This window comes from Coregonus clupeaformis, chromosome 11 (genome assembly GCF_020615455.1).
Source record: "Coregonus clupeaformis isolate EN_2021a chromosome 11, ASM2061545v1, whole genome shotgun sequence".
In the NCBI taxonomy this organism is placed as follows: domain Eukaryota; kingdom Metazoa; phylum Chordata; class Actinopteri; order Salmoniformes; family Salmonidae; genus Coregonus; species Coregonus clupeaformis.
The window spans coordinates 4,385,984-4,409,788 of NC_059202.1; the positions used below are offsets into that span (position 1 = coordinate 4,385,984).

The window sequence follows — 23,805 nt, forward strand, 5'->3', positions numbered from 1 at the left end:
TGTAAAAAAATTCTGACTTTGACTCCTAAAACGGAACAACAAAATGGAACAGCATGCATTATTCATCACAGGCGCTGCTGCCGTTTTCTGCTGACATGCAAGTCCTTGGAATGGGGAAGGGGCCTTTTGTACGGGACTTTGAGGAGCATTATGGGATACGACAGCTGGGACATTCTTTAGTCATGTAATACGCCGTCTGCTCTAAACGGGGTGGATTCTGTAGAGTGTGTGCGTGTGTGTGTGTGTGTGTATCTGTGTGTGTATTTGAGTATCCTGGCCAATGAAAGGGCAATTAAAGGATGGCTGCCTCCTCCAGTCACGGACTACGAGGCTAAGAGACAGGAAATTGTGTTTACAGTCAGAAAATAAAGCTGTGCACACAAACACTCCCACACAGGCAGGGAGGGAGACATGACAGACAGGCAGGCTTATAGTTCAGGGCAAACAACTCTGACTGGAAGGAGGAAGTCATATTTTCACGACATACACTACCAGTCAAACGTTTGGACACACCTACTCATTCAAGGGTTTTTCTTTAAGCACAATTTCCATGTCTTAAAGTAATGATGGGCTGTCGTTTTTCTTTGCTTATTTGAGCTGTTCTTGCCATAATATGGACTTGGTCTTTTACCAAATAAGGCTATCTTCTGTATACCACACCTACCTTGTCACAACACAACTGATTGGCTCAAACGCATTAAGAAGGAAAGAAATTCCACAAATTAACTTTTAAGAAGGCACACCTGTTAAATGAAATGCATTCCAGGTGACTACCTCATGAAGCTGGTTGAGAGAATGCCAAGAGTGTGCAAAGCTGTCATCAAGGCAAAGGGTGGCTATTTGAAGAATCTCAAATATAAAATACATTTTGATTTGTTTAACACTTTTCTGGTTACTACATGATTACATATGTGTTATTTCATAGTTTTGATGTCTAAACTATTATTTAATTTTTTTATGGGGTAGATCAGCTTTAATATTTCAGATAGATTGTAACGTCCCTCCAGGACACAGCCTCTCGTGACATCACACATCCTCCTCGGGACCGACGTCCTCGTCGGGTAAAGGCAGCGAAGAAGGCATCACGCCGGAGAGGGCGTCCGCATTGCCGTGGTGCTTGCCAGCCTGCTCTCTCTTCAACTCCTCCACCTCTAGGACCAGGGACTCAGCCTCCTGTTGTCTCTCCTTGAGTTTCTTACTGAACGCATCAGCCTTGGTTTTAGCAGAGTTTAGCTTCTGTTGAGCAGCTTTCAGTTCCTTCTCTCTCTCTGCCTCCGCATTCTTCATCTTGTTCTCCAACACCTTGTACTTCTCCTCTGCCTTCTTCTGGACCTCCTTACTACTGCGCAGGGTCTCCTCACACTCCTCGATGGTCCTGCGCAGCCTCTCCAGCTCCTCCTGTTGCTTAGGGAAGGAGCTCTGTTGGAGTTTAGCCTGGAGGATATCTAACTCTTCTGTCTTCATGTCTAACTGTTGCTTTAACAAACGATACCTCTCAGCGGTCCCCTTCAGACCAGACAGTTCTTTGTCCAGATTCTGTAGCTCCGTCTCTGTGTCGGTCTGGGCACCTGCCATCCCTATCAGAGCCCGGGCAGGGAGTGAGTAACTCGAGGATTGCACGGAGCCTTCCCAGGATGAGTCTTGCCTCTCCGTTTCCGAGGTACTCGGGTTATCCTCTCCTGAGACTCTCTCCAGAGTGGGTAAAAGGCTGGGCAGTCTCGTCCCAATTAGGACAGGGACGGGGAGGGAATCAACCACCCCCGCCGTCGTGTGTATGGTTCCCCGTGTGCTGGTCATTGTAAGTTCAGTAATGGGGTATTCTCTGGTGTCCCCATGGACACAGGAAACTGGGAGGACTTTCCCGGGGGTCAGACACGTTGGGCCCACCAAATCCCTTACGCACCAGGGTGGCCCGGCTACCAGAATCCAGTAAGGCCTCCACATCATGGTGATTCACAGTTACCGGGCAGGTGGGGGGTCGATCTGGGCCGCCATCTACGACTCCCAAGAGCGAGGCAAAACGGGTGTGTGGGTGCTGAGCTGGAGGACTCCGCAGTGGGCATAGGTTCATCGGCTGGTTTCCCACACTGCCAGGAGATATGTCCCATCTCCCCACACCGGTAACACTGTCGAAGTTTCCCCCTCCTGGTGTACTCTTCTTGGACCCGCCTGGTTTCTGGCTCCCCCTGGAGCCGGGATAAGTCCTGACGTGGCTGGGTTCGAGACCTTGGGGTCCTTTGGACGGGTTCTTCCCATTTGTGGTGGGGCCGCCTCCTGGGGTCTTTTCGGGGAAGCATTCAGCATCTCCGCTGTGGCCTGGTACTTTTCCCACAGCTTCCACGGTCAGATCAGCCGTGGTCAAGGCCTGTTGACTGATGAACCGTTTTGCCTCATAAGGCAGGGGCGCGTAGGTAACGATCCACCACAACGGCCTCCACCACCGCCGCTGCTGTATTCCTCTGCGGATCCAGCCATTTCCTTGCGATTCGGACAAGTTCATGCATCTGCGCCCGAGGAGGTTGGTCTGGTTGGAAGGTCCAGCTGTGAAAGCGCTGGGCCATACCAAACTTTGTGAGTCCATATCTGCTGAGGATCTCAGACTTCAGGGCATCATAGTCAGTAACCTGGTCAGGCCCAGGTCCCGGACAGCATTCAGCGATTCCCCGGTTAGAAAGGGGGCTAACAGACCAACCCACTGTTGCTTGGGCCAGGGCTTCCCTAGTGGCCGTGGCCTCAAATGCATGCAGGTATGCCTCAATGTCATCGGTAGCTCCCATCTTAGATATAAAGTCACTTGCCTTTATTGGGCGGGTATTTTGGACCACCCTCTGTCTCTGCAACTGCAATTCCTCTGCCTTCAGAAGGTTGGCTTTCTTTTGCTCCTCCAAGAGAGCCACGTTTGCTTGCATCTGGGCTTGCTGGCCAGCAACAAGGGCTTTCAATATGTCCTCCATTTCAGTCGGGTGGGGAGCCTACGGCCAACTTGGAAAACTGGGTGATCAAACCTTCGGTATCCTCCTCTGACATGCACTATTAACGCTGAGCTTGCCTGTATTCTCCACCATCTGTGACGTCACGAGAGGCTACACAGCTTTCAGCGGGTTGCTCAAGTAGTGCAAGGAGACCAGGTTCAACCAAAACAAGGATTTTATTAAAGGTCTTGGGAAACTAACGAAAGTATAACACAATTCTGTTCTCTGGTGGCTCTTTAAGGGTTAACAGTTCAGGGATGTCTCTTCCACATCCAAAATCATAACTCTCCTCGCTCAAATAACTTTTCCCCAGTCTTACTGTATTCCACGTTGCAGCTAGTGGCCAACCCAGCAAAACGTCCTTCCAAATGTCCCACACGTATTTCCACAGGTGCATATATCCAAAGGTGAGTATTTCCCCAAAGGTAAGTATCTCCAAATCCATATATTCCTCCTGGAAGTGGACGTGCAGCACTCTTGTCCTCCAGAGAGCCCAGGTTGGAGACTGTGTTTCTTCACAACCCCCACACTTCCCCTCAGTGTGTCCTTCCTTAACATATATATATATATATATATATATATATATATATACACAGTTGAAGTCGGAAGTTTACATACACCTTAGCCAAATTCATTTAAACTCAGTTCTTCACAATTCCTGACATTTAATCCTAGTAAAAATCCCTGTATTAGGTCAGTTAGGATCACCACTTTATTTTAAGAATGTGAAATAATAGTAGAGAGAATGATTTATTTCAGCTTTTATTTATTTCATCACATTCCCAGTGTGTCAGAAGTTTACATACACCTAATTAGCATTTGGTAGCATTGCCTTTCAATGGTTTACCCTGGGTCAAATGTTTCGGGTAGCCTTCCACAAGCTTCCCACAATAAGTTGGGTAAATTTTGGCCCATTCCTCCTGACAGAGCTGGTGTAACTGAGTCAGGTTTGTAGGCCTCCGTGCTCGCACACGCTTTTTCAGTTCTGCCCACAAATGTTCTATAGGATTGAGGTCAGGGCTTTGTGATGGCCACTCCAATACCTTGACTTTGTTGTCCTTAAGCCATTTTGCCACAACTTTGGAAGTATGCTTGGGGTCATTGTCCATTTGGAAGATGCATTTGCGACCAAGCTTTAACTTCCTGACTGATGTCTTGAAATGTTGCTTCAATATATCCACATAATTTTCCTTCCTCATGATGCCATCTATTTTGTGAAGTGCACCAGTCCCTCCTGCAGCAAAGCACCCCCACAGCATGATGCTGCCACCCTCATGCTTCACAGTTGGGATGGTGTTCTTCGGCTTGCAAGCGTTCCCCTTTTTCCTCCAAACATAACGATGGTCATTATGGCCAAACAGTTCAATTTTTTTTTACATCAGACCAGAGGACATTTCTCCAAAAAGTACGATCTTTGTCCCCACGTGCAGTTGCAAAACGTAGTCTGTCTTTTTTATGGCGGTTTTGGAGCAGTGGCTTCTTCCTTGCTGAGCGGCCTTTCAGGTTATGTCGATATAGGACTAGTTTTACTGTGGATATATATACTTTTGTACCTGCTTCCTCCAGCATCTTCACAAGGTCCTTTGCTGTTGTTCTGGGATTGATTTGCACTTTTCGTGGAGACAGAACGCATCTCCTTCCTGAGTGGTATGACGGCTGCATGGTGTTTATACTTGCGTACTATTGTTTGTACAGATGAACGTGAACCTTCAGGCGTTTGGAAATTGCTCCCAAGGATGAACCAGACTTGTGGAGGTCTACAATTGTTATTCTGAGGTCTTGGCTGATTTCTTTTGATTTTCCCATGATGTCAAGCAAAGAGGCACTGAGTTTGAAGGAAGGTCTTGAAATACATCCACAGGTACACCTACAATTGACTCAAATGATGTCAATTAGTCTATCAGAAGCTTCTTAAGTCATGACATCATTCTCTGGAATTTTCTAAGCTGTTTAAAGGCACTGTCAACTTAGTGTATGTAAACTTCTGTCCCACTGGAATTGTGATACAGTGAATTATAATTGAAATAATAATAATAATAATAATAATAATAATCTGTCTATAAACAATTGTTGGAAATATTACTTGTGTCATGCACAAAGTAGATGTCCTAACCGACTTGCCAAAACTATGGATTGTTAACAATAAATTTGTGGAGTGGTTGAAAAACAAGTTTTAATGACTCCAACCTATGGGTATGTAAACTTCTGACTTCAACTGTACATACATATATACACATACATACACACATATACAGTGGGGAGAACAAGTATTTGATACACTGCCGATTTTGCAGGTTTTCCTACTTACAAAGCATGTAGAGGTCTGTCATTTTTATCATAGGTACACTTCAACTGTGAGAGACGGAATCTAAAACAAAAATCCAGAAAATCACATTGTATGATTTTTAAGTAATTAATTTGCATTTTATTGCATGACATAAGTATTTGATACATCAGAAAAGCAGAACTTAATATTTGGTACAGAAACCTTTGTTTGCAATTACAGAGATCATACGTTTCCTGTAGGTCTTGACCAGGTTTGCACACACTGCAGCAGGGATTTTGGCCCACTCCTCCATACAGACCTTCTTCAGATCCTTCAGGTTTCGGGGCTATCGCTGGGCAATACGGCCTTTCAGCTCCTTCCAAAGATTTTCTATTGGGTTCAGGTCTGGAGACTGGCTAGGCCACTCCAGGACCTTGAGATGCTTCTTACGGAGCCACTCCTTAGTTGCCCTGGCTGTGTGTTTCGGGTCGTTGTCATGCTGGAAGACCCAGCCACGACCCATCTTCAATGCTCTTACTGAGTGAAGGAGGTTGTTGGCCAAGATCTCGCGATACATGGCCCCATCCATCCTCCCCTCAATACGGTACAGTCGTCCTGTCCCCTTTGCAGAAAAGCATCCCCAAAGAATGATGTTTCCACCTCCATGCTTCACGGTTGGGATGGTGTTCTTGGGGTTGTACTCATCCTTCTTCTTCCTCCAAACACGGCGAGTGGTTTAGACCAAAAAGCTCTATTTTTATCTCATCAGACCACATGACATTCTCCCATTCCTCCTCTGGATCATCCAAATGCACTCTAGCAAACTTCAGACGGGCCTGGACATGTACTGGCTTAAGCAGGGGGACACGTCTTGCACTGCAGGATTTGAGTCCCTGGCGGCGTAGTGTGTTACTGATGGTAGGCTTTGTTACTTTGGTCCCAGCTCTCTGCAGGTCATTCACTAGGTCCCCCCGAGTGGTTCTGGGATTTTTGCTCACCGTTCTTGTGATCATTTTGACCCCACGGGGTGAGATCTTGCGTGGAGCCCCAGATCGAGGGAGATTATCAGTGGTCTTGTATGTCTTCCATTTCCTAATAATTGCTCCCACAGTTGATTTCTTCAAACCAAGCTGCTTACCTATTGCAGATTCAGTCTTCCCAGCCTGGTGCAGGTCTACAATGTTGTTTCTGGTGTCCTTTGACAGCTCTTTGGTCTTGGCCATAGTGGAGTTTGGAGTGTGACTGTTTGAGGTTGTGGACAGGTGTCTTTTATACTGATAACAAGTTCAAACAGGTGCCATTAATACAGGTAACGAGTGGAGGACAGAGGAGCCTCTTAAAGAAGAAATTACAGGTCTGTGAGAGCCAGAAATCTTGCTTGTTTGTAGGTGACCAAATACTTATTTTCCACCATAATTTGCAAATAAATTCATTAAAAATCCTACAATGTGATTTTCTGGAGAAAAAAAATCTCATTTTGTCTGTCATAGTTGACGTGTACCTATGATGAAAATTACAGGCCTCTCTCATCTTTTTAAGTGGGAGAACTTGCACAATTGGTGGCTGACTAAATACTTTTTTTCCCCACTGTATTGTGTTGACTGGGTTGGTACTCTCTCCTCAGGTGTTTTGGCTGTTTCACCATGGACGTCATAGCTAGCGTGGCCTTTGGCACCCAGGTGGACTCTCAGAAGGACCCAAATGACCCGTTTGTTCACCACGCCCAGAAGTTCTTCTCTTTCTCCTTCTTCAGACCCATCATGTTCGTCTTCAGTGAGTACTGTGGAGCCCTGCCTTATTGCAACTAACTCATCATAGGCTTAGAAATACTGTCTAGAAAACAACTATACTACTACAAAAAAATTATCAAAATGAAAGAGAGAAACATTTTAAAACAGAAGTGTTATGTATATATATGTATATATAGTGTTATATATATATATATATATATATACAGTGGGGAAAAAAGTATTTAGTCAGCCACCAATTGTGCAAGTTCTCCCACTTAAAAAGATGAGAATGATGTTTTCTCTTCACAGCAAAATCTGCAGAGCTGGGATGATTGTATCCCCCATATAAATAACATTCTATTGGAAGCAAGAATGTTATATAATAATTGAAATTGAAAATTTTTATGTTTTGAATCCGGCGTCGTTTTGCGTATCAATTCATAAACACTATGCCATGGAATCGGTACGTCAAAAATCTCTTCCCAACTATTTTGCAATCTATATGGGACGGCTGTGAATCCTTTGGTCCTTAAATGAAACGGGTATACTTTTTTATTTATCATAATTTTCTTTAACCAATTATATTCTTTAATGCAAGGCCGACAGACAAGTTCCTTACTTTTTCCCCCTTCCACTTTCCTTTTCCATTTTTGCGGTAATGCTGCAATTATTTGGTTGTAATTTTGGGTAGAGCAGACATTTCCATATGTTTTTGTTAGCTGCATGTGCGACATAACTCCACCAGTCCTACCGATAATATAATTTACAAAGATTATACCTTTTATACAAGTTTTTTTAATCAATTAGTATATTTGAGTTTAACCACAATATTTGTTGCATTATTTGTTCTGTCGTTTCTGGAGGATTAAATTGAAATTGCAACCAACATTCTATGGCTTGTTTTAGAAATAGTGATATTTGAGAGATTATTTCCTTTTCAAATAACTGAAAGTGAGAGGTTGTAATCTGAATAAAGGGAAATTATAGTTTTGATATCTTCACTATTTTTCTACAATGTAGAAAATAGTAAAAATAAAGAAAACCTTGAATGAGTAGGTGTGTCCAAACTTTTGACTGGTACTGTACATAAACAACCAATACAAGAAGGCTGCAAGAAAGAGCAGCCAACACAGGACGGATTCACACATATGCTCACAGGCACGCACGTGCATGCACACACCCCACATCCCAAGACCTCTTATAATAAAAATAAAAATAGATTTGAACATCCACTTCATCTCCCCCTAAGCCCCTGAAGGAGACCATTACCATATTAGTGAAACTCAAATTGTAGTTGAAATGCTGGCCAAGAAATCTCATCACACCGACTGTTATATGACACCTTCGTAATTATAACGATGCGCGTCACACAGCCGAGACAAACAGACAACCCTCTCAACGTACATCAGAAGAGTGACTCAGGGCGCATAGTAACTGCTTTGGAATTGCTGTTGGTGTTTTACTCCTTTAAGTCCCATCCTCCCTATGTTCTAGCCTACATCCCTGATTGACACAGTGGTTAATGTCCTATGTTACTGAGTGATGCAGACTGGGTGAGATATTGTCTTTGTTTCCACTGTTGCTGTGGCAATGTGGGCGTTTATAATGGCTGGTGGCATGGGCTCATTTACAGAGAGACAGAGGTAGAGGTGTTGTCATCAGCAGCAGCCACGTGCCACTCTGTCAGGATCTACACATTGACTGCAGAGAACAAACCTATTTAACTGTAGGCGTTGCTGTAGAGACCATGAAGAAGGCCATGAAGAAGGCCATGAAGAAGGCCATGAAGAAGGCCATGAAGAAGGCCATGAAGAGGCCATGAAGAAGGCCATGAAGAGGCCATGAAGAAGGCCATGAAGAAGGCCATGAAGAAGGCCATGAAGAAGGCCATGAAGAAGGCCATGAAGAAGGCCATGAAGAAGGCCATGAAGAGGCCATGAAGAAGGCCATGAAGAAGGCCATGAAGAAGGCCATGAAGAAGGCCATGAAGAAGGCCATGAAGAGGCCATGAAGAAGGCCATGAAGAAGGCCATGAAGAAGGCCATGAAGAAGGCCATGAAGAAGGCCATGAAGAAGGCCATGAAGAAGGCCATGAAGAAGGTCATGAAGAAGGCCATGAAGAAGGCCATGAAGAAGGCCATGAAGAAGGCCATGAAGAAGGCCATGAAGAAGGCCATGAAGAAGACCATGAAGAATAAGCAGTCTTACAGTTAGGAAAAACACACTGTGACAGTCATACTAAGTGAAATACAAACACATTAACACAGGGACGGACACACACACACACACACGCAGGCACACACACACAAATGCTCCTTTACTGACTGACTGTGTGCTAAGCCCAGGGAAGAGATCCAGATGAAGCTGGGCATTACCATACACACACACACACACACACACACACACACACACACACACACAGACACAGACAGACAGACAGGTGCTCCTATGAGACCAAGGCTTTACTGTTCCTACAACACCACGGCAGCAGAATGGAGGCTGGAGCATAGCTGCTATATGATTGACATACTGTATAGCCTAGAAACCAACATACTATACTGTGGCTTCATTGAATTATGAGGAAAAGGGAAATAGATTGAAACGTACTATGCTACATCACATGTTCTGGTTAACCAGGCTAAGCTGTGATGTACTGTGCTACAAAGAGATGTGCTGGGTTATGCTACATACATTAGGCCACACAGTGTTCAACTAGCTCTCACAGTCTCACTTCAGAATTAGATGTTCATCCATGTTTCTCAAACATCACATTTCGAAATTGTTGCAAACGTCAAACTTGAGGTTAAGTTTAGGCATTAACTCGAAAATCTTAAGGTTAGGCATTAACTCCAAATTGTTCAGGTAAGGGTTAAGGTTTGGGATAGGCTTAAAACAAAAATATCAAAAACAACTTTCTATGGCTGGATTCAAACTTGTTACCTTTGGAATCAGAGGCAGATGCTTACGCCCAATGTTCCCGCACACATTTTTGGGCACTGAGCAAATTTCAGGTCTGCTGAGCGCAAACTTAAACATTGTGAAATATCTGTGCAACTTCCGGCACGCGTTTACTGTGAACAATGAGGCTGTACCCACTTTAAGTTAGTTTTAACAGTGGTCAAGTAGGCTACTGTGGCTATTTGATCATAATGTAGGCCAGAGTGGCCTACTAACAAAAACAATGGAGAAAAATGCATCCCATAACATTTTAACATGGAAATAGCTGGTCTATCATTCCGCCTACAGTAGAAGCAAACGTGTGGTGTTCAATGTAGGCCTACATTCCATGAGACTTACGAAAAAAACATGCAGTGCTTGACATTAACCTGTGTATCCACTTGTCCTTCCTTTGATGCAAGAAACCACTATACAAAATGAAATTCATTATTATTCCCATACCATTATTATAGAGAATCAGACAAATTATGCTACCCTCTGCCTATTGGCTACTTAGCTTATTCAAGCCTGTCTCAAAATACAACACTGCCCCTTTAAGACATAAAAAAAGCTCTTTACCTGACTCACTTTTAAAAGATGGCTAGAAATGCAAACATTTTGTGCTCTTGTAGGAAGCAACCACTCCCCCATTGTTGACTAGACATTTGATATAACTGGGCTAATACTAACTAGCAAAGAATATGAACAAATGTGCACACGTGGCTACATGCATCTCTCGCTTTGATCTCAAAACAAGCCCATCTACTCACTACCGCTCATGCTGTAAACACAGTCCAGTTCAAAGTGAATGGCACATATCCATATATGGCAACGGCTATTTGCATATAGTCCTACTGCAGCTCTGATTGGTTATGGCACACCGGTATGTGTAGAGTACGGGCCTGAGTTGTGCCTGGCAATGCATAGTTGTTTTCTTTCGGTATGTTACATTGAAAGTGGCTAATATTACATTAATTCGAGCACAATTCCCACAGTAGAGAGAAACGTTGATAGTGTTAACTAAAGGGGAAAACTCTAGAAAGTTGAGTGAAGTTCAATCTCATGCTTCTCTGCGCTGGCTGATATTTCTTCTGCACAGCAGTCCTAGGGGGGCTGCGCAAACACGTGCAGCTTAGAGGGAACATTGCTTACGCCCATTCACCACACCCTTGCAAAAAATGAAACCTACTTGAAGGTAAGAGTGCTCACTGTTGCCCCTAGTGGAAAGTTTCCACGTCATCTCCCGACGTCCTCAGATGTCGAATACTGACTTGTATCACGGTTGACCTAGCTCACAGTGTTATGCTGCAGTCACACACAGCTTGTGTGTGTGAAAGAGGGGGTCAGGTAGGAAGGGTAAAGAGGGACAGTGGGTGAAAAACAGAACCACTCTAGGTGGGTCTGCCAAGAACAGAGGGTACCTTCATGACAGCTCTGAGCCTGCAGCAATAATTCAATAACACACAGAAATGTTATGCAAACACGTGATAAGACAGAGTTTTACTGCATGACTGACTCGTAGCGCTCCATTTGATTGACTGGGTGTGAGGGAGTCACAGACACACTGGGTTGTCTCTCAGCCAGCTGTGCGCACAAACGGCTGCAGCCATAGTTCACTGATCATCTCCCCAGTCCGACCCATGACAGAGAGGAGCAGCTTCACCTGGAAACCAGGGGTTTCTCAGCAACATCCAATGACGCACTCTGAGACACAGACAACGCTGAGAAAAGACAGGACTCACTCCTCCAGAATTAAAACAGAAAATGTTGCTTATACAAAAATGCAATAGAGTGGATGGTGAATTTTTCATACTCAGACTCTGGTGTTTGGGGTTGTGAGTCCTCCTTGTGATGAACAAAATACTGATTTATAGAGTTGTCTCCCACTCACACACATACACACATTGCACACATGCACACACACAGACACACAGGACAGGTCATTTGGTGGTCAGGGGGATTGGAGTCTCATTTAGATTGAAGGGCTGCAGCTGGCGGGGCTGTTTTATCTGTCTGCTACTGAAATGAGAAGGGTCAGAGAATAGGACGACACACCTCCATCAAACAACCCCACAGATCTGGCAATGTGAGATTCAGCCAATCAGAGGGTGAGGACAGGGGGCGCTTCCAGGGCATCATGGGTAAACCATAGGGTTGCATCAAACGGAAGAAAACAGACTGAAACCAGGAGGGACTACCTGGTCTAATAAATAAAACATTGATTTTCATTTTCCGTAGCAAAACCTTTTCCATTGCTTGCCATAATGAACACAACCCAGCTCCCCACTGGTTCTTGTAGTTGTCATGTGTTTACCGTCAGAGCTTCCCTCGTACAGAAGGCAATTTATATTGTTCTATTATTATGTCCTCTTCACCATGCATGTCGCGATGCTGTTTCTCTTTATGAATAACCCAGTATGATTCTTAGCAGTTGCTGTGTGTGTGGGTGTGTGTGTGTGTGTGTGTGCGTGCGAATTGCCATTGAGCCAACATGCAATCAGAGACATCTCAGAGGCATCCATCATTAGCAACAAACACAATCAGTCCTCTCTGACTGCATCTGACAACCACCCACACACACCTCCCTTGGAGTAAAGGCACATGGACATGTGTACACACACACACACACACACACACACACACACACACACCAAACTCAAAATCCAAGCAGTGTACAAAAAGTGGTAACAGAAAAAATCATACAAACACTTCCTGAAAAATATTGTTGGTATCAAACAGTGGTTTAAGGCATGTCTGTAAATCGCACAGGCGAAGAGCAGAGTTGTTATAATTGCTTTGCAATGCCTTTGATGCCCCTTTGGATTATCCATGTCATAGCATATTGCTTTTTTCATTGTTAAGTGCCTCATAAAATCGGCATTAATATGTGCTCATTGATTTGTGCATCGCTGGATAATCTCTCCAGACACTAGCCACCATTTGCAAACGCAAGCACACAAACACGCAAGGCACACCCACTCAACCAGAGGGGAAGTGTGCAGCATCAGTCACATGGAGATCTGTCAGCCTGAGCCCCGCCTTCCCACTGGAGACACATAGGGAAATGAATGGATGGGTCCAGATGGGTCGATTGGAGGAGGATGGAGGGAGGGGTGAGTCCCCCATAATGCTGTGTGCTGGCTGAAACAGTAGGAGCATGGAAGTAGGTGGTTTGTGCTGGTGTGGAGCCGTGTGTGAAAGATTTGCCTTTGTCTGTGCATGTGTGTGTGTTTGTGTGTCTGTGTCCCAAGGCCTGGCTGGCTGTCACAGTGCATTGGAGAGTTCAGTTTTATCTGGAGAGGCAGAGCGCTCCTCTGATTGTTTAACTGTGGAGCTGCAACGCCTGCATACCAGCATACAGAAGACAACAACCAGAGACCGGGGGATGGGGGGGAGTCAGTCTTCCGTCCTCTCTCCTCCGTCCTCTCTCCTCCGTCCTCTCTCCTCTGTGACCCGGAAACCAATAAGTGGTCGAGTGGTGTGTCAATTAGTTTATAGGCGAACGGAAGACGGTCCTCCCCTCGATAGCCTCCTTTTGGAGAGGAAGCACAAGTGTATCCTACCGCGGAATTGTTTCGATATCTGCCACACCCCCTTTGAATCAGCTGTTGTTTTGTCAGAGGAGAAAACCATGCACACGTTTAAAAACAATTTTCTACTTTTAATGCTTTATCTATAAAATGTCTCGCAAAACGAACTTCACTTTACACATTTATATACCCAGGCCTTGTCTAGCTCAATTTATATCTCCCTGCCGTGAATATGAATTGTTCCTGTCTGAACACGGCTTTTCTCCATACCATAAAAGGCGATACGTTCTTCATTATCCGACAAGAGCTGTCTTCATTATGGAGCCATGGAGCCGTGAGGCCGTGTAGCTGGGGGTGTAGCCCATAGCTGTACATGTCACCCAATCCATCGTACCACACCATCAATCAACAGCATCCATTGTGCCGCGCAGAAAAGCAATGAGCCACATCAATAACTGAGCCGGTTTGCAATCCCCAACCCATGAATACTAACCCTGATAAAACAATGGCTTCACACATACCGACTCAGAAAGACACACGTATAGACACTAGGATGCACACACAAGCATGCACCCTATCGACCCCGCATGCACACGGACACACACACTCAGAACAATCAATGCTTTTGGTTCAAGAACCATCTCCTTCAGTTATTGATAAGGAAAAGTGTCCAGACAACCCAATCCACTTTAACACAAACTATTCATCAAACATTACACAATCCCACCACAGACAAAGTGTTTTAGCAGCTTTCGTACCCCGATAGAAACCGGGGGAATAATTTGAGACATCAGCATATTGGCTACAGCTCATAATAGTATTTTATCCACATACATAGACAGTCGAAGAGGACGGCCTCAGGTGAAAATCAATTAAATCTCTCTTTATAATCATTTTCAATGTATGCACATCCACCTCACACTGAACACTCTCCCCTAGGACATGGTTAATCTCCATTACATTAGCAGCATTACTCTTTTGAGTTTTGTTAACCAGAGGCCCAACTGGTGCCATGATGACTACTGGTTCCCAGTTATTGGACAGAGCATGCTTCTCCTCTCTCATCATAGTCTCCCACTGCAGTCATTAGCCTTGTGGTAAGACTGTTAAGACTGTTATTTAACACACAAATCACTGCTCTGGACCAATGCAATGTCTGCCATCCCTCTATTGTGATGTGGATAGTGCCACAGCTGCAGTACGGATACACCATCCAGGGGGCTACTCAGTGTCGCTCCAATGAGCTTCCACAAACAAAGCCGGAGACCGAAATGAACCACAAAGGTAAAGTCAGTGACGAGGAAATGTGTGGAGAGTGAGGGTTTACATTGAGAGAATGGTTGACAATGATGGCAGAGAGAAAGTGCTATTGGTTGGTCTGTCACACTGTTCTATTAGAGCAGTGTATTGTACAGAGATGGTGTATTGTACAGAGATGGTGTATTGTACAGAGATGGTGTATTGTACAGAGATGGAGAGTCACACTGCGATGGGGAGTCATGCTGCCTCAAAACAAATGCACGTGACTGGCACCGCTATTCGATTTACAGTAATTATGAGTCACATAGATCCCCAACCTCACGCACACGCACGCACACACACACACACACACACACACACACACACACACACAGTGTTTCTCTCTCCCTTTGTCACCTCTGCAACGATCTATCCACGCACCAGAACAACAGTAAGAACAAAGCTATTTACTCACGAAGTTTCCCCAAAGTAAAGTAAAGGTGACTAAGTGAGTGTTGTTGGCCCATTAAAGGGGCAATCTGCAGTTGCTACATGCATTTGTAGACCTATAAATTAATGATATGTACCCATTGATTCTTGAAGATTATAACTTACTAATGCCTCATGAGCTTAGTTCATCTGTCGTACCCCATCAGAACCCAAAATATAAACTTGTTTTACTCCAATGTTTGTAAACAAAGAAAATGTAAACAAACACTATATAGCCTCAAAACATGGTTAGAACTGTGAATTTCATATCATGGATGGTCAGTCATTGCTCCAGCCCCGTGGTTACATTTCTCCAGCCACATCCCTCAGCCTTTTACCGAAACAGGGGCGAGGAAAACACTTTGTTATTGTTTCAACTGCTGATTGTTGCTTTAAAGGGGATGGCTACTTGAGTGCAACAGGAAGACAAGCTGTGGTGTGAAACACTTCATCCATCACGGAAAAATAAACACGTTCTCTCTGACGTCAGCTCAGTCATAAAGAGAGTGCCTTGGCTAATCAGCCTCGCCCCCCGACTAGCATTGTACTGAGAGTAGCTTCTAGATATAGTACCATAAGAACTACAACTAATGTCTACTCAAAGTTCAGAACTTGGGAAGGCCTTATTGGGACAATTTCATTGTGAATGCAATGATATTTCTGTAAAAATTAATTAACTTGTGTCCAAACTATTTTTATTTTTATCTGGTGTACAGTCCTCCTCTTTCCTGTTGGCTCTGCGGCGCACAAGGGTTCAAGTGTCTGTCAGTCTGTCAGGTTGGATGTCATGAGGAGAATAACTATAATGAGCCATTGTCCATAGCATGTCAAGCCCAAGCCTCAGTTCTAATCTAACTCTCGCTGCTTGTACACACTTTGGTCGACTTGGAAGGATGAACTGTACAGTTCAGTGGGTCGGTCTCTGTGATATTTTAGTCGTGGACCATATTCAGTATTAATAAACATGTTCAAATAAAAATGGCTGAGCAGGGCAGCTTGTCTGTCTGTCGGGGAGGTGTGATGTGTGAGGTGTGCAGTCAGTGATATGATTAGCAGGTGTGATGGACGAGCTGTCCAACCAGCCTCAATTAAACAATAAGCACTCCACAGGGCTCGGCCAATGACAACGGAAGTCAAACTGCAGGACGTCGGAGCACCATGGCGCAGCGCTGCCAAGTCAGCTGCCCTGGGTTTATTAGTCTGGGTTCAAATACTATTTAAAATATTTCAGCTTTTGCTTTTTGTCTGCCTGGAGTTCCAGATGGGGCTGGGTTTGCACTTTTAGGACTACTCTATTGGTCCCATTGCGCCAGGCAAGCTCAATCAAGCCCGGATAAAGTATTTGAAATGATTTCGAATAGTATTTCAACCCAGGTCTGATTAGAGACTGTGCTATGGCTCTGCCTGAAGAGGCTCCAGACTGAGCTTCTCCATAGGGTGGGGTTTTATGATGCCCAGTTCTGCCACCTTGGCTACAGCCTGCCTGTTGTTACTTCCTTTTATTCTTCAGGAGTTTAGGGTTTATTAGGGGGAGCTGTAAAGACTCAGACGCATCTACACACAAACGTACACACAATATTCTTAGAGCACTGGCAATGCACGTTAGGAGTGAGATGAAACGTTTTTGATCTGATCAATCTCTTACTGCATATTTCCAATGAGGGATATTATTGCACACAGGGCATCTGCTTATTTCAACAAGCTAAGCCACTGTTATCCCATCTGCTTGTAGATTCAGCCTTAATTAAACATATTGGTCATGCATGATGTCAGAGTCCAATCCAGAGAACTGTGCATGTGAAAGCACACATGGATGGAGCAGAATATGAAGCTCCCACATACATTGACATCCCAGAACAATGTGGCCAGGATACTGACCATTTTATAGCCATGATTTGATATCAAAATCAGACTAAAGGAGTATCTCTTTATACCAAACCTCCCTACATTAATTTATATATGGGATGCTACCTAAGTCTTATAAAGGCAATATGGCTCTGTGTCTGAACATCCAATGATATCACCATCTTTATTATAAACTTTGAAATGGTGACTATGGTTAGAGTATCCAACAACGATGACACTTGGATATCCCAGCCCTAGTCAGTTCATTTGTCATGAGATCATCGGCGGCTATGTCATCCTTTCCACTTGGACTGACTGGCCAGTGAATGGACCCTGGTTGGGTAACACACACTGTGTTCCTTCCAGAGTTCATTTCGCTACATAGTTTAGCACACTTTCTCGAGGGGACAGCGGGACAGGAAAACAAATGTCTAAAGTTACAAAGGAGGAGGAGGGTGTATGTGTATGTGTGTGTGTGTCTACGTATGTGTGTGTGTGTCTATGTGTGTGTGTGAGAGAGATGGTGAGGGGGGAGTTCAGTCACTTTGCATGTGTGCTGGGGGGATTGTATTTCACACAAAACTCACACTGCACTTAAAGCTAGCGTATTGGGGAGACCCTATGGAGAACACACACAGGTGGCAATGTGGTGGAAATATCCCCTGTTACCTAAGCTATAGAAACGTCTCTCTGTATCCTCAAACAGCCAGAGAATTTCGCCATCAAACTTACATGAGTCAAGGAGAGAAATGAGGGGCAAAGCAATGGAAAATTGAGTCAGAGAGGAAGTAAATAACATGACTGGACCTTCCCAAACCATGTGGGGAAAACTGTCCTTTTGTAATGAACAGAATGTGATCCCTCCATAAAACGCATGAACAGAATATCAAAGGATTATATGGTGGAAATAAACCAGGGTAGTATTCATTAGGGCAGACTGTAGCAAAACAGAGAATGGCCACATTTAGTAGTCCTTCCCTGTTTCAGTCTGTTTTCTTCCATTTGGTGCCTAATGAATATGACCCTGTTTAACCAGGCGGACAGGTCAATACCCCACTGACCAGTAGGTGGCACTCTGTCCTATGGTCTTCTAGGCAGACAGGGCTGAGCATTCAGCTGCTGGGTGTGCCATGAGAGAGAGGTGGAGTCTGGTCCCAGGGAGGGTTCACCTGAGGTTCAGCCTGAGCTGTGTGAAACTCTGACTGGGCACACACTGCTGGGGCCAAGACTAGCCCTAGGACTCCTCAGAGAGCGAATGTTTGCTTCTTGCTGTTGAAAACACCCCTGTACTAAAACTGCCAGCAACGCTGCAACTGTGAATAAGCCATTTCTTGGAGATAAAGATCATTAATACATGTTGACGTTTCGAGCGTGGAGAGTATGAGAGTATTCATGTAAAGTAAATGAAAAAGGACTGGACTTCACTGCAAAACAAGGCAGCGTTCTGATTTCCCAGAGAAATGGCTAACTTAATTCTCTGATGTGGCTTATGACTATGAAGGAGTGCCAGAGACAAATTGACATTGCCTCTCCTAAATCTTGTCATTTCTAACCCTGGTGTCATGACGGCCCCTCATGCAAGTTAGTTTCATCGTCAGATATACATCTTCATTTGGGCTGTGATAGCTTAAGAGGACCTTATATAACACAGCCTCTTTGATTTGCTGCAACTGAATAGCAGCTTTGCCAACAGACAGGAATTGACTTGTCCTTAGGAACTGAGTGTGTGTTTGTCTGTAGTCGGCATCTTCAAAACCAACAGTTTCAACATGGTGCCTGATACTGCTTTACATCTGAAGTGGAAACCTACAGTATGTAATGTATAACCCACAAGTTAAAAGAGAAACCAAGTGTATCACCGGTACACCACAAACAGCAGGCTTTATGCTAGCTCTACAAAACAACATTTTCCACAACACTGAACACCCAACAGTGTTCAGTCAGTCTCCATACTCTGTAGAGAGAGAACATGCTTGTCAGCCTCTCTCGCTACTTTGTATGACAGAGCATCAATCTCGCATGGCTGGCCTAGACGACTACTAATCCTTGCTAATGTGGGGCTGAAATTAAACGAGCTCCTTCTGCAAAGTGGTTTTCTCACTTTTAGTCAGATGTGATGAAGGTTGAGAATAAGCAAAATGTTGTATTTTGATTGGTTCATGCTGATTAACCTCCTACCCTGAATTGAGGGACTGAATTGAGGACTTGTAGTGTGTGTCATTTGAGCACCCTACAATTATTATGACATCCTGGCTTCTGTGCACTAAAATTTACCATTCTCAAAATCAAAGCTTAGAACAGTAGCATGCATACTGTAACATATGTAGATCTGTGACATGTAGATCTGTAGATCTGTGACATGTAGATCTGTAGATCTGTGACATATAGTACATAAGGGGTACATCAGGGATAGGCAACTAGATTCAGCCGCGGACCAATTTAAAATTATTATTATTATTTGTGCACTGCAAATGTGAAAATAACAATCAATTCATAACTTGATTACATTGAGACACGATCACATTTGTCACAAAAATAATATTTGTGGGAATACTTGGGAACACATTTCCTAACAATTTTTCTGAATTCCTGGTGATTTGACAGTCTTTTTTGACCAAAAACTAAAATGTCAAAAAAATCACAAATTGGCCCACAGGCCGCCTGTTGAAAACCCCTGCAGTACATCAATATGTAATATAATGACATGACAAGATGACACTGCTACAATATACTATACATTATTGTATTTGCTTGAATATGTCATGCATATCATGTCATAAGCACAACACATACTAAACTGAAAAACACATACAGTACCAACACACACACACATCTGTATACAATACATGCCGAGTTTTGGATTTGTTCTATATACACTATATAGAACACTTACTCATTGAAGGGTTTTTCTTTATTTTTACTATTTTCTACGTTGTCGAATAATAGTGAAGACATCAAAACTATGAAATGACACATATGGAATCATGTAGTAACTAAAAAAGTGTTAAACAAATGACAGCTTTTGGCATTCTCTCAACCAGCTTCATGAGGTAGTCACCTGGAATGTATTTAAATTAACAGGAGTGCCTTCGTAAAAGTTAATTTGTGGAGGGGGGGGTATACAGAAGATAGCCCTTTTTGGTATAAGACCAAGTCCATATTATGGCAAGAACAGCTCAAATAAGCAAAGAGAAATGACAGTCCATCATTACGTTAAGAAATGAAGGTCAGTCAATATGGAACGTTTCAAGAACTTTGAACGTTTTTTCAAGTGCAGTCGCAAAAACCATCAAGCTCTATGATGAACCTGGCTCTCATGAGGACCGCCACAGGAATGGAAGACCCAGAGTTACCTCACAGAGTTCAAGTAACAGACACATCTCAACATCAACTGTTCAGAGGAGACTGTGTGAATCAGGCCTTCATGGTCAAATTGCAATGGACATTAGACCGGTGGAAATTTGTCATTTGGTCTGGAGTCCAAATTGGAGATTTTTGGTTCCAACCGCCGTGTCTTTGTGAGATGCGGTGTGGGTAAACAGATGATCTCCGCATGTGTATTTCCCACCGTAAAGCATGAAGGAGGAGGTGTTATGGTGTGGGGGTGCTTTGCTGGTGACACTGTCTGTGATTTATTTACACTTAACCAGCATGGCTACCACAGCATTCTGCAGCGATACTCCATCCCATCTGGTTTGGGCTTAGTGGGACTATCATTTGTTTTTCAACAGGACAATGACCCAACACACCTCTAGGCTGTGTAAGGGCTATTTTACCAAGAAGGAGAGTGATGGAGTGCTGCATCAGATGACCTGACCTCCACAATCCCCTGACCTCAACCAAATTGAGATGATTTCAGACCGCAGAGTGAAGGAAAAGCAGCCAACAAGTGCTCAGCATATGTGGGAACTCATTTAAGACTGTTTGAAAAGCATTCCAGGTGAAGCTGGTTGAGAGAATGCCAAGAGTGTGCAAAGCTGTCATCAAGGCAAAGGGTGGCTATTTGAAGAATCTCAAATATAACATATATTTTGATTTGTTTAACACTTGTTGGGTTACTACATGATCCATATGTGTTATTTCATAGTTTTGATCTCTTCACTATTATTCTACAATGAAGAAAATAGTAAAAATAAAGAAAAACCCTTGAATGAGTAGGTGTTCTAAAACTTTTGACCGGTAGTGTAGACTAGAGGCAGAAGACATCAAATTACCAGTAGAGCAGAGCCAGGAAGATCATGAACAGGCCCAGGGACACAGACACTCCACTGGGCACTGGCATCTTCAGGATGTTCATAACCACCTCCATGATGCCGATCACCACCTCAGACCAACACTAACACCGGCCAAATACCTCCTATGGAGAGAAGAGAAGGTAGAGAAGAGATTGTATTTATGCGAGTATGTAGGAATGGTAAAAATGAGGGGTAATTGAAAATTGCTCTTATTCGAAACTGATATTTGGATTAAAATAAAATAAATTAGCAAAAAATAACAATCTTCCCTGTCATGTTGTCCGGTGCCAAATTTCAGAGTTTTCTTTAGGAAAATATGGCACCGGACAACATGACAGGGAAGATTTTAATTTACCGGACATTTGAGAAATTTAATGGACATCCATATGCATTCAGATTCAACCTGGCGCAGCCAGCGCAATCAATAAACGAGGGATGTTGGCCAAATGAGCCACATTTTAAAACTATTCCTTGTGTTTTGTACAGCATATGTTTTTATGAAGATTTTAGAATATTCACATGAAAATCTTTTGCCAATTGGATGGAAACCTAGCTATAGACACCCTAAAGACTCTGGCAAGTGCGCTAGTCCAGTGTCACTTTGATTATGCCTGCATATCATGGTTCACCAGCAGCCCCAAACATCTAAAGAATAAGCTACCAGCGAATCAAGCTTGTAAGAATTGTACTTAAACTCCCCCCTCATACTCATCTGGAGGTTGAGCATTTTTTTGTCTCTATGTATGTAATTGTACATATATTTATGTAAAAAAATAAGGACCACAATGGAAATAAGTCCTCAACTGTATTGTGCAATCCCGGTCATTTAAAAAAATCTTTGTATATGTATTATTTTAACTGACAAATACAATTAATCAATCCAAACTGTGCAGCGGCCAATTGATGAATGGAAAGAAACATCTGTAACAAAACACCAAAAAGTTTTATGACATTCAGAGATTGTCAAGCCAAGCCTTCGATACTGGGTAACCTACAAGGTAGGGAGGGATGTCTTTTCTGTTTGTGGAGATTGACATAGTCTATTTATTGTGGTGTTGAGAACACAAACCATGATATTGAAGTGCCCGAAGTCAGTATGCTTTGTTTACTGGTTGTGTGGTGCATTGGCACAGAAACCTGTTGGTGGAAAATTTGTTGCATATATTTGATATATTTATAAATATACAAATGTTGAAAATCTGATTTCCCCCTAGCTGATTATTGTCTGCAGCCGGCTCTGATCGTAGTGTAATGAAACAGGCAGAGAGAGTGAGCTCGTCTGTGGTGGTTGGCGAACCCTCAACCTTCTGGCCCGTAGCCCTACATGGCATCAACAGTGCCACAAAAGCATGCTGAAGTGGCAAAGTCGATATCCACGTTTATAAACACAGGGTCGCTAGAGTTATTGTTATTTTTGTACATGATTTTGAGTTAATTCTATGAGGGGGAGGGTGTTCAATTTATTTCACAGTACAAGGGGAGGGTCATGTGAAAATATTTGTAATGTTGGGGAGGGAGGGGGTGCATTTTTTTTATGACACCTTGAGTTGGATCAGCCCCTCCCCCCCAGTACATATGTATCTGTCCTTTAGCACATTGAATAACACCTTTTTAAGTGGTTTAGCTGTTACTTTGTGCCCTGGTCTCCCCTATGTGGCTGCAATGGGAAGTCAAAGCATTTAAAAAGTCAGATCATGACGCATGAGATGATGCAAGTGAAAGATGTGCTTGTAAAAAACACACAATGGCTGTTGACTTACACGTTAAAAGTTGTACTTAGCCAGGTTATGTAATGGCGACAGGCGCTCTTGAATTAGGCTAATCATGACTTGCGATCACCCGTCTGGACCAACAGGCTAGACTTGCCCCAACTTTCTTGAGATTTGAATGTTGGTATAAACGCTAATCATGAGTCAGGTTTGCTAATAAAGGGAAGTTATTTTCCTTCAGTTTTTGCATTTATTTTGTGTGGTTACTTCGTGTTTGGCGCCGCTTCTTCGGATGCATGTTCGCACATTTCACGACGCGCTCCCGCAGACGTGTGCGTGTACATCCGCGGTTAATCCACAAGCATGCACACCTGTTCCCAGCAGGTTCTGCCATTTTATATTTGTTGTTTATTTGTTAATCATGAGATATCTCCTATTGTAAAATGCTTGAGTATAAGGCATTTAAATACTGTGATAAGTCTGCTTTTAGACAGTTCTATAGCCTCTGTGTTGTGTATTTTAACAGTTAACCGGTGATGTGCACCCCTGTTCATTGTAGCTATGGTTTAGCACAAAGGTATTTCTACCTGGCTTTCCTAGTGTTCTTGATCAACATCGAGGAGCTCTGATGAGTAGGCCTATCAGTATGTGGGTAGGCTGTATTTTGTTTCACAGTAGGCCTACTCGTAGCCTGTTTCCTTAGGTCAAATCCAGTTTGGATTGAGTTCAATTCGTTTTGGATTTCTTGGATGAAGTTTTTGTTCATCGTTTGTTTGTTTTGTAAGTCCTTTTTGCCTATGTTTGCAGACATTAGGCCTATAATTTATCCTAACCACTGCTATAACTAAGCTAT

At 43.5% G+C, this 23,805-nt stretch overlaps 1 protein-coding gene across 1 annotated transcript in view; it reads right to left on the bottom strand.

The window, feature by feature from the left end:
• Nucleotides 1-23,805, bottom strand: part of LOC121576974 (thromboxane-A synthase) — a 111,540-nt gene that overhangs the window by 81,666 nt on the left and 6,069 nt on the right. Inside the window, exon 2 of the mRNA XM_041890623.1 lies at nucleotides 21,223-21,365. Coding sequence (XP_041746557.1) covers nucleotides 21,223-21,317 — 95 coding nt within the window. The 5' untranslated portion in view covers nucleotides 21,318-21,365. The remainder of the gene's footprint in view (nucleotides 1-21,222; nucleotides 21,366-23,805) is intronic.